The sequence below is a fragment of the Electrona antarctica genome, assembly GCF_951216825.1.
Source record: "Electrona antarctica genome assembly, chromosome: 6".
In the NCBI taxonomy this organism is placed as follows: Eukaryota; Metazoa; Chordata; class Actinopteri; order Myctophiformes; family Myctophidae; genus Electrona; species Electrona antarctica.
Window position 1 is genome coordinate 60172906 of NC_136811.1, and position 13129 is coordinate 60186034.

The 13129-nt window shown below is 40.2% G+C and overlaps 1 protein-coding gene across 2 annotated transcripts in view; it reads right to left on the reverse strand.

The window, feature by feature from the left end:
• LOC306924825 (uncharacterized protein) overlaps positions 1–13129 on the reverse strand; it is an 87997-nt gene that overhangs the window by 32453 nt on the left and 42415 nt on the right. For both annotated transcript variants that reach the window (XM_079503478.1, XM_079503477.1), the window contains exon 5: positions 8322–8392. In XM_079503478.1, coding sequence (XP_079359604.1) covers positions 8322–8392 — 71 coding nt within the window. The remainder of the gene's footprint in view (positions 1–8321; positions 8393–13129) is intronic.

Here is a 13129-nt window from a genome sequence, read left to right on the forward strand (position 1 = left end):
CTCCTCCTCAAATCATTATTATATTCTGGAACTACTCCTCCCCAAATCATTATTATATTCTGGAACTACTCCTCCCCAAATCATTATTATATTCTGGAACTACTCCTCCTCAAATCATTATTATATTCTGGAACTACTCCTCCTCAAATCATTATTATATTCTGGAACTACTCCTCCTCAAATCATTATTATATTCTGGAACTACTCCTCCTCAAATCATTATTATATTCTGGAACTACTCCTCCCCAAATCATTATTATATTCTGGAACTACTCCTCCCCAAATCATTATTATATTCTGGAACTACTCCTCCCCAAATCATTATTATATTCTGGAACTACTCCTCCTCAAATCATTATTATATTCTGGAACTACTCCTCCTCAAATCATTATTATATTCTGGAACTACTCCTCCCCAAATCATTATTATATTCTGGAACTACTCCTCCCCAAATCATTATTATATTCTGGAACTACTCCTCCTCAAATCATTATTATATTCTGGAACTACTCCTCCCCAAATCATTATTATATTCTGGAACTACTCCTCCCCAAATCATTATTATATTCTGGAACTACTCCTCCCCAAATCATTATTATATTCTGGAACTACTCCTCCTCAAATCATTATTATATTCTGGAACTACTCCTCCTCAAATCATTATTATATTCTGGAACTACTCCTCCTCAAATCATTATTATATTCTGGAACTACTCCTCCCCAAATCATTATTATATTCTGGAACTACTCCTCCCCAAATCATTATTATATTCTGGAACTACTCCTCCCCAAATCATTATTATATTCTGGAACTACTCCTCCTCAAATCATTATTATATTCTGGAACTACTCCTCCCCAAATCATTATTATATTCAGGAACTACTCCTCCCCAAATCATTATTATATTCTGGAACTACTCCTCCTCAAATCATTATTATATTCTGGAACTACTCCTCCTCAAATCATTATTATATTCTGGAACTACTCCTCCTCAAATCATTATTATATTCTGGAACTACTCCTCCCCAAATCATTATTATATTCTGGAACTACTCCTCCCCAAATCATTATTATATTCTGGAACTACTCCTCCCCAAATCATTATTATATTCTGGAACTACTCCTCCTCAAATCATTATTATATTCTGGAACTACTCCTCAAATCATTATTATATTCTGGAACTACTCCTCCTCAAATCATTATTATATTCTGGAACTACTCCTCCTCAAATCATTATTATATTCTGGAACTACTCCTCCTCAAATCATTATTATATTCTGGAACTACTCCTCCTCAAATCATTATTATATTCTGGAACTACTCCTCCTCAAATCATTATTATATTCTGGAACTACTCCTCCTCAAATCATTATTATATTCTGGAACTACTCCTCCCCAAATCATTATTATATTCTGGAACTACTCCTCCTCAAATCATTATTATATTCTGGAACTACTCCTCCTCAAATCATTATTATATTCTGGAACTACTCCTCCTCAAATCATTATTATATTCTGGAACTACTCCTCCTCAAATCATTATTATATTCTGGAACTACTCCTCCCCAAATCATTATTATATTCTGGAACTACTCCTCCTCAAATCATTATTATATTCTGGAACTACTCCTCCTCAAATCATTATTATATTCTGGAACTACTCCTCCCCAAATCATTATTATATTCTGGAACTACTCCTCCCCAAATCATTATTATATTCTGGAACTACTCCTCCTCAAATCATTATTATATTCTGGAACTACTCCTCCCCAAATCATTATTATATTCTGGAACTACTCCTCCCCAAATCATTATTATATTCTGGAACTACTCCTCCCCAAATCATTATTATATTCTGGAACTACTCCTCCCCAAATCATTATTATATTCTGGAACTACTCCTCCCCAAATCATTATTATATTCTGGAACTACTCCTCCTCAAATCATTATTATATTCTGGAACTACTCCTCCCCAAATCATTATTATATTCTGGAACTACTCCTCCCCAAATCATTATTATATTCTGGAACTACTCCTCCCCAAATCATTATTATATTCTGGAACTACTCCTCCTCAAATCATTATTATATTCTGGAACTACTCCTCCCCAAATCATTATTATATTCTGGAACTACTCCTCCCCAAATCATTATTATATTCTGGAACTACTCCTCCTCAAATCATTATTATATTCTGGAACTACTCCTCCCCAAATCATTATTATATTCTGGAACTACTCCTCCCCAAATCATTATTATATTCTGGAACTACTCCTCCCCAAATCATTATTATATTCTGGAACTACTCCTCCCCAAATCATTATTATATTCTGGAACTACTCCTCCCCAAATCATTATTATATTCTGGAACTACTCCTCCCCAAATCATTATTATATTCTGGAACTACTCCTCCCCAAATCATTATTATATTCTGGAAGTACTCCTCCCCAAATCATTATTATATTCTGGAACTACTCCTCCCCAAATCATTATTATATTCTGGAACTACTCCTCCCCAAATCATTATTATATTCTGGAACTACTCCTCCCCAAATCATTATTATATTCTGGAACTACTCCTCCCCAAATCATTATTATATTCTGGAACTACTCCTCCCCAAATCATTATTATATTCTGGAACTACTCCTCCCCAAATCATTATTATATTCTGGAACTACTCCTCCCCAAATCATTATTATATTCTGGAACTACTCCTCCCCAAATCATTATTATATTCTGGAACTACTCCTCCCCAAATCATTATTATATTCTGGAACTACTCCTCCCCAAATCATTATTATATTCTGGAACTACTCCTCCCCAAATCATTATTATATTCTGGAACTACTCCTCCCCAAATCATTATTATATTCTGGAACTACTCCTCCTCAAATCATTATTATATTCTGGAACTACTCCTCCCCAAATCATTATTATATTCTGGAACTACTCCTCCCCAAATCATTATTATATTCTGGAACTACTCCTCCCCAAATCATTATTATATTCTGGAACTACTCCTCCTCAAATCATTATTATATTCTGGAACTACTCCTCCCCAAATCATTATTATATTCTGGAACTACTCCTCCCCAAATCATTATTATATTCTGGAACTACTCCTCCCCAAATCATTATTATATTCTGGAACTACTCCTCCCCAAATCATTATTATATTCTGGAACTACTCCTCCCCAAATCATTATTATATTCTGGAACTACTCCTCCCCAAATCATTATTATATTCTGGAACTACTCCTCCCCAAATCATTATTATATTCTGGAACTACTCCTCCCCAAATCATTATTATATTCTGGAACTACTCCTCCCCAAATCATTATTATATTCTGGAACTACTCCTCCTCAAATCATTATTATATTCTGGAACTACTCCTCCTCAAATCATTATTATATTCTGGAACTACTCCTCCTCAAATCATTATTATATTCTGGAACTACTCCTCCCCAAATCATTATTATATTCTGGAACTACTCCTCCTCAAATCATTATTATATTCTGGAACTACTCCTCCCCAAATCATTATTATATTCTGGAACTACTCCTCCCCAAATCATTATTATATTCTGGAACTACTCCTCCCCAAATCATTATTATATTCTGGAACTACTCCTCCCCAAATCATTATTATATTCTGGAACTACTCCTCCTCAAATCATTATTATATTCTGGAACTACTCCTCCTCAAATCATTATTATATTCTGGAACTACTCCTCCCCAAATCATTATTATATTCTGGAACTACTCCTCCTCAAATCATTATTATATTCTGGAACTACTCCTCCCCAAATCATTATTATATTCTGGAACTACTCCTCCCCAAATCATTATTATATTCTGGAACTACTCCTCCTCAAATCATTATTATATTCTGGAACTACTCCTCCTCAAATCATTATTATATTCTGGAACTACTCCTCCCCAAATCATTATTATATTCTGGAACTACTCCTCCTCAAATCATTATTATATTCTGGAACTACTCCTCCTCAAATCATTATTATATTCTGGAACTACTCCTCCTCAAATCATTATTATATTCTGGAACTACTCCTCCCCAAATCATTATTATATTCTGGAACTACTCCTCCCCAAATCATTATTATATTCTGGAACTACTCCTCCCCAAATCATTATTATATTCTGGAATTACTCCTCCTCAAATCATTATTATATTCTGGAACTACTCTTCCCCAAATCATTATTATATTCTGGAACTACTCCTCCCCAAATCATTATTATATTCTGGAACTACTCCTCCTCAAATCATTATTATATTCTGGAACTACTCCTCCTCAAATCATTATTATATTCTGGAACTACTCCTCCTCAAATCATTATTATATTCTGGAACTACTCCTCCTCAAATCATTATTATATTCTGGAACTACTCCTCCCCAAATCATTATTATATTCTGGAACTACTCCTCCCCAAATCATTATTATATTCTGGAACTACTCCTCCCCAAATCATTATTATATTCTGGAACTACTCCTCCTCAAATCATTATTATATTCTGGAACTACTCTTCCCCAAATCATTATTATATTCTGGAACTACTCCTCCCCAAATCATTATTATATTCTGGAACTACTCCTCCCCAAATCATTATTATATTCTGGAACTACTCCTCCCCAAATCATTATTATATTCTGGAACTACTCCTTCCCAAATCATTATTATATTCTGGAACTACTCCTCCCCAAATCATTATTATATTCTGGAACTACTCCTCCCCAAATCATTATTATATTCTGGAACTACTCCTCCCCAAATCATTATTATATTCTGGAACTACTCCTCCCCAAATCATTATTATATTCTGGAACTACTCCTCCTCAAATCATTATTATATTCTGGAACTACTCCTCCCCAAATCATTATTATATTCTGGAACTACTCCTCCTCAAATCATTATTATATTCTGGAACTACTCCTCCCCAAATCATTATTATATTCTGGAACTACTCCTCCCCAAATCATTATTATATTCTGGAACTACTCCTCCTCAAATCATTATTATATTCTGGAACTACTCCTCCTCAAATCATTATTATATTCTGGAACTACTCCTCCCCAAATCATTATTATATTCTGGAACTACTCCTCCCCAAATCATTATTATATTCTGGAACTACTCCTCCCCAAATCGGAGGAACGGAGGCTGGCATTTTCCCTCTCGAAAACATATTTTAAAATAGCCTTCCATTTTATTTTTCATTTCCATTTCTGCTAAGCAGGCAGCTATAAATGCTTAGATGATTTTAAAATATATTAGGATAAATCTGTGCGACTGTAAAGACTAAACGGAAGTGGGGAGGAGGCTTCACTTCCGCTTTATATTAGACTCATGATCAGAGCTTCCGTTGCTCCAGACTGTACGACGGAAGCATTTATATTTTACTCATGATCAGAGCTTCCGTTGCTCCAGACTGTACGACGGAAGCATTTATATTTTACTCATGATCAGAGCTTCCGTTGCTCCAGACTGTATGACGGAAGCATTTATATTAGACTCATGATCAGAGCTTCCGTTGCTCCAGACTGTATGACGGAAGCATTTATATTTTACTCATGATCAGAGCTTCCGTTGCTCCAGACTGTACGACGGAAGCATTTATATTTTACTCATGATCAGAGCTTCCGTTGCTCCAGACTGTACGACGGAAGCATTTATATTTTACTCATGATCAGAGCTTCCGTTGCTCCAGACTGTATGACGGAAGCATTTATATTAGACTCATGATCAGAGCTTCCGTTGCTCCAGACTGTATGACGGAAGCATTTATATTTTACTCATGATCAGAGCTTCCGTTGCTCCAGACTGTACGACGGAAGCATTTATATTAGACTCATGATCAGAGCTTCCGTTGCTCCAGACTGTATGACGGAAGCATTTATATTAGACTCATGATCAGAGCTTCCGTTGCTACAGACTGTACGACGGAAGCATTTATATTAGACTCATGGTCAGAGCTTCCGTTGCTCCAGACTGTATGACGGAAGCATTTATATTAGACTCATGATCAGAGCTTCCGTTGCTCCAGACTGTATGATCAGAGCTTCCGTTGCTCCAGACTGTACGACGGAAGCATTTATATTAGACTCATGATCAGAGCTTCCGTTGCTCCAGACTGTACGACGGAAGCATTTATATTAGACTCATGATCAGAGCTTCCGTTTCTCCAGACTGTACGACGGAAGCATTTATATTAGACTCATGATCAGAGCTTCCGTTGCTCCAGACTGTATGACGGAAGCATTTATATTAGACTCATGATCAGAGCTTCCGTTGCTCCAGACTGTACGACGGAAGCATTTGTATTTTACTCATGATCAGAGCTTCCGTTGCTTCAGACTGTATGACGGAAGCATTTATATTTTACTCATGATCAGAGCTTCCGTTGCTCCAGACTGTATGACGGAAGCATTTATATTAGACTCATGATCAGAGCTTCCGTTGCTCCAGACTGTACGACGGAAGCATTTATATTAGACTCATGATCAGAGCTTCCGTTGCTCCAGACTGTACGACGGAAGCATTTATATTAGACTCATGATCAGAGCTTCCGTTGCTCCAGACTGTATGACGGAAGCATTTATATTTTACTCATGATCAGAGCTTCCGTTGCTCCAGACTGTATGACGGAAGCATTTATATTAGACTCATGATCAGAGCTTCCGTTGCTCCAGACTGTACGACGGAAGCATTTGTATTTTACTCATGATCAGAGCTTCCGTTGCTCCAGACTGTACGACGGAAGCATTTATATTTGACTCATGATCAGAGCTTCCGTTGCGCCAGACTGTACGACGGAAGCATTTATATTTGACTCATGATCAGAGCTTCCGTTGCGCCAGACTGTATGACGGAAGCATTTATATTAGACTCATGATCAGAGCTTCCGTTGCTCCAGACTGTAGGACGGAAGCATTTATATTTGACTCATGATCAGAGCTTCCGTTGCTCCAGACTGTATGACGGAAGCATTTATATTAGACTCATGATCAGAGCTTCCGTTGCTCCAGACTGTACGATGGAAGCATTTGTATTTTACTCATGATCAGAGCTTCCGTTGCTTCAGACTGTATGACGGAAGCATTTATATTTTACTCATGATCAGAGCTTCCGTTGCTCCAGACTGTATGATCAGAGCTTCCGTTGCTCCAGACTGTATGATCAGAGCTTCCGTTGCTCCAGACTGTACGACGGAAGCATTTATATTTGACTCATGAGCAGAGCTTCCGTTGCGCCAGACTGTACGACGGAAGCATTTATATTAGACTCATGATCAGAGCTTCCGTTGCTCCAGACTGTACGACGGAAGCATTTATATTAGACTCATGATCAGAGCTTCCGTTGCTCCAGACTGTACGACGGAAGCATTTATATTTGACTCATGATCAGAGCTTCCGTTGCTCCAGACTGTACGACGGAAGCATTTATATTAGACTCATGATCAGAGCTTCCGTTGCTCCAGACTGTACGACGGAAGCATTTATATTAGACTCATGATCAGAGCTTCCGTTGCTCCAGACTGTATGACGGAAGCATTTATATTTGACTCGTGATCAGAGCTTCCGTTGCTCCAGACTGTACGACGGAAGCATTTATATTTTGTAAATTGTGGGAGGCAGTAGTCTGGCCACATGGGACTACATCAATCCTGACAACAAATACAGTGCAGAGATTTAAAAGAACATAAAACAAACCAAACCATTGGTACATGTCTGATGGCACAGGAACTAGCATGAATGCTGTGTGTGTGTGTGTGTGTGTGTGTGTGTGTGTGTGTGTGTGTGTGTGTGTGTGTGTGTGTGTGTGTGATGTCAGGCAGTAACCAGAAACCAGGCAGGGTGTTTGTGGTCACAGACACCAGGCAGGGCGTTTGTGGTCACAGACACCAGGCAGGGTGTTTGTGGTCACAGACACCAGGCAGGGTGTTTGTGGTCACAGACACCAGGCAGGGCGTTTGTGGTCACAGACACCAGGCAGGGTGTTTGTGGTCACAGACACCTGCTCAGCTGTGTTCCACACATGCACTGTATAGTGGACAGCTAACTGTGTGTGTGTGTGTGTGTGTGTGTGTGTGTGTCTGTGTGTGTGTGTCTGTGTGTGTGTGTGTGTGTGTGTGTCTGTGTGTGTGTGGACACTTTAATGACAGTGTCTGTGAGGCTGAACTGAAGCTGGGAAAAGCTTTCGATCAACGTAATGAAAGAGCGTTTGAGGATGCGTGTGTGTGTGTGTCCCCGTGCATGTGCGTGCGTGCGTGCGTGCGTGTAATGGACTCACGATTCAGACTGCTCTGCTCGCTCCTCTGCGCGCTCCAGTTCCTGTTCGATCACCACCAGCTTCCTGGCCACCTGGAGATCACGGGGAGGATGTTTGCTTGCCCATTTGCCGTATGTGTGTGTGTGTGTGTGTGTGTGTGTGCGTGTACTGACCTCCTCATACTTGCGGTCAGCCTCCTCTGTGTGTGTGTGTGTGTGTGCGTGCATGTACTGACCTCCTCATACTTGCGGTCAGCCTCCTCTGTGTGTGTGTGTGTGTGTGTGTGTGTGCGTGCACTGACCTCCTCATACTTGCAGTCAGCCTCCTCTGTGTGTGTGTGTGTGTGCGCGTGCACTGACCTCCTCATACTTGCAGTCAGCCTCCTCTGTGTGTGTGTGTGTGTGTGTGTGTGTGTGTGTGTGTGTGTGTGCGCGTGCACTGACCTCCTCATACTTGCAGTCAGCCTCCTCTGTGTGTGTGTGTGTGTGTGTGTGTGTGTGTGTGTGCGTGCACTGACCTCCTCATACTTGCAGTCAGCCTCCTCTGTGTGTGTGTGTGTGTGTGTGTGTGTGTGTGTGTGCGTGCACTGACCTCCTCATACTTGCAGTCAGCCTCCTCTGTGTGTGTGTGTGTGTGTGTGTGTGTGCGTGCACTGACCTCCTCATACTTGCAGTCAGCCTCCTCTGTGTGTGTGTGTGTGTGTGTGTGTGTGTGTGCGTGCACTGACCTCCTCATACTTGCAGTCAGCCTCCTCTGTGTGTGTGTGTGTGTGTGTGTGTGTGCGTGCACTGACCTCCTCATACTTGCAGTCAGCCTCCTGTGTGTGTGTGTGTTAGGGCTGCACGATTAATCAAATTTTAATCGAAATCGCGATTTTTGGATTTGGACGATGACAAAAAAAGAAAATCGGAAATCGTTTTTCCCTTTAATTAGGGCATTTACGGTAAATCTCTCTCGCACTCGCCTGCAGGCTGCCGGGCTACCGTAGTTACTTCCTCCTCTCACTGCCGCGCAGAGAGAAAACCTGAAAGCAGCCTTAGCATGTCTGCCACGGGGAGCGATTAGGAACGAGGATTTAGTTGCTAAAATAGGCAAGACAATGTCTGTCGTCTGGAAATGGTTCGGCTTCTCCGTTTCAGATGTGGAGTAAACTACTCAGCGTTGTTACATTTGTAAAAAGGGGATGCACACGCGCTTTGCACACATCGCTGTGCTTGCATTTGTTTTCCGGGTGCTGGAGCAGGTTGGGACGCTCGTGTTGTTGCCATCTCTCACAGGCACCGACTTTTTACGGGGACAGGTTTTAGTTCTGACATAGTGGAGGGTCGGTCCCTGTGGGAGACGGCAGCACGAGTGGCTTGTTCCAGCGCCTGGAGTAGAAGGACAGGCATAGTGGCGAGTAGCTCTGGTCCATAGCCCTAATGCTAATTCTACCCTAGCATTAGGGCTATGGACCAGAGCTAAGCGGCGAGTGGGTGCTGGAGAACATGAAGCTTTAATATCAATAGCGTGTCCCGACCTACTGTCCCTTATTATCGTACAGTTGGGTAGTGTACACTGTTTATTTTGCATCGAGGAGCCAATAGCCATGTGTGTCTGACTCTGTGTTGACTGTGTACGTCGCCTCGGCTAAAAACAAAGGGGAACCCTGTCTTATGTTTCGCCGTACGACCTGTTGCATCAGCGTGCTAAAAAATAGCTGATCTGCAAGCTCACAACGCGTCGCCTCCGCAACACACTGAGCTAGTAGATCATCTATTTTCAACACACTGTGAGCTAGTAGATCATCTATTTTCAACACACTGTGAGCTAGTAGATCATCTATCAACACGCTGTGAGCTAGTAGATCATCTATCAACACGCTGTGAGCTAGTAGATCATCTATTTTCAACACACTGTGAGCTAGTAGATCATCTATTTTCAACACACTGTGAGCTAGTAGATCATCTATCAACACGCTGTGAGCTAGTAGATCATCTATTTTCAACACGCTGTGAGCTAGTAGATCATCTATTTTCAACACGCTGTGAGCTAGTAGATCATCTATCAACACGCTGTGAGCTAGTAGATCATCTATCAACACGCTGTGAGCTAGTAGATCATCTATCAACACGCTGTGAGCTAGTAGATCATCTATCAACACGCTGTGAGCTAGTAGATCATCTATTTTCAACACGCTGTGAGCTAGTAGATCATCTATCAGCACGCTGTGAGCTAGTAGATCATCTATTTTCAACACGCTGTGAGCTAGTAGATCATCTATTTTCAACACGCTGTGAGCTAGTAGATCATCTATTTTCAGCACGCTGTGAGCTAGTAGATCATCTATTTTCAACACGCTGTGAGCTAGTAGATCATCTATCAACACGCTGTGAGCTAGTAGATCATCTATTTTCAACACGCTGTGAGCTAGTAGATCATCTATTTTCAGCACACTGTGAGCTAGTAGATCATCTATTTTCAACACGCTGTGAGCTAGTAGATCATCTATTTTCAGCACACTGTGAGCTAGTAGATCATCTATTTTCAACACGCTGTGAGCTAGTAGATCATCTATTTTCAGCACACTGTGAGCTAGTAGATCATCTATTTTCAACACGCTGTGAGCTAGTAGATCATCTATTTTCAGCACACTGTGAGCTAGTAGATCATCTATTTTCAACACGCTGTGAGCTAGTAGATCATCTATTTTCAGCACGCTGTGAGCTAGTAGATCATCTATTTTCAACACGCTGTGAGCTAGTAGATCATCTATTTTCAACACGCTGTGAGCTAGTAGATCATCTATTTTCAACACGATGTGAGCTAGTAGATCATCTATTTTCAGCACGCTGTGAGCTAGTAGATCATCTATTTTCAGCACGCTGTGAGCTAGTAGATCATCTATCAACACGCTGTGAGCTAGTAGATCATCTATCAACACGCTGTGAGCTAGTAGATCATCTATTTTCAACACGTTGTGAGCTAGTAGATCATCTATTTTCAACACGCTGTGAGCTAGTAGATCATCTATTTTCAACACACTGTGAGCTAGTAGATCATCTATTTTCAGCACGCTGTGAGCTAGTAGATCATCTATTTTCAACACGCTGTGAGCTAGTAGATCATCTATTTTCAGCACGCTGTGAGCTAGTAGATCATCTATTTTCAGCACGCTGTGAGCTAGTAGATCATCTATCAGCACGCTGTGAGCTAGTAGATCATCTATCAGCACGCTGTGAGCTAGTAGATCATCTATCAACACGCTGTGAGCTAGTAGATCATCTATCAACACGCTGTGAGCTAGTAGATCATCTATTTTCAACACGTTGTGAGCTAGTAGATCATCTATTTTCAACACGCTGTGAGCTAGTAGATCATCTATTTTCAACACACTGTGAGCTAGTAGATCATCTATTTTCAGCACGCTGTGAGCTAGTAGATCATCTATTTTCAGCACGCTGTGAGCTAGTAGATCATCTATTTTCAGCACACTGTGAGCTAGTAGATCATCTATTTTCAACACGCTGTGAGCTAGTAGATCATCTATTTTCAGCACGCGTAAAAATGGAGGATGAGACGTTCAGAAACTTTTGCCTTCACGGTACAAGCATCAGCTGTCACTCACAAGTTGAAAAGAGATGTGGCATCATTATTTTTCACATGGCCCATATGACGAGACAGAATCTAAATGGTAAAGCATTAGGCCTACAGATTCAGATGACAGAATCTAAATGGTAAAGGATCTACAGATTCAGATGAGACAGAATCTAAATGGTAAAGCATTAGGCCTACAGATTCAGATGAGACAGAATCTAAATGGTAAAGCATTAGGCCTACAGATTCAGATGAGACAGAATCTAAATGGTAAAGGATCTACAGATTCAGATGAGACAGAATCTAAATGGTAAAGGATCTACAGATTCAGATGAGACAGAATCTAAATGGTAAAGGATCTACAGATTCAGATGAGACAGAATCTAAATGGTAAAGGATCTACAGATTCAGATGAGACAGAATCTAAATGGTAAAGGACCTACAGATTCAGATGAGACAGAATCTAAATGGTAAAGGATCTACAGATTCAGATGAGACAGAATCTAAATGGTAAAGGATCTACAGATTCAGATGAGACAGAATCTAAATGGTAAAGGATCTACAGATTCAGATGAGACAGAATCTAAATGGTAAAGGACCTACAGATTCAGATGAGACAGAATCTAAATGGTAAAGGACCTACAGATTCAGATGAGACAGAATCTAAATGGTAAAGGATCTACAGATTCAGATGAGACAGAATCTAAATGGTAAAGGATCTACAGATTCAGATGAGACAGAATCTAAATGGTAAAGGATCTACAGATTCAGATGAGACAGAATCTAAATGGTAAAGGATCTACAGATTCAGATGAGACAGAATCTAAATGGTAAAGGATCTACAGATTCAGATGAGACAGAATCTAAATGGTAAAGGATCTACAGATTCAGATGAGACAGAATCTAAATGGTAAAGGATCTACAGATTCAGATGAGACAGAATCTAAATGGTAAAGGATCTACAGATTCAGATGAGACAGAATCTAAATGGTAAAGGATCTACAGATTCAGATGAGACAGAATCTAAATGGTAAAGGACCTACAGATTCAGATGAGACAGAATCTAAATGGTAAAGGATCTACAGATTCAGATGAGACAGAATCTAAATGGTAAAGGATCTACAGATTCAGATGAGACAGAATCTAAATGGTAAAGGATCTACAGATTCAGATGAGACAGAATCTAAATGGTAAAGGATCTACAGATTCATTTCACATTGCAAAAGGGTGCAGGAAGAGCGGGCAACATTAAA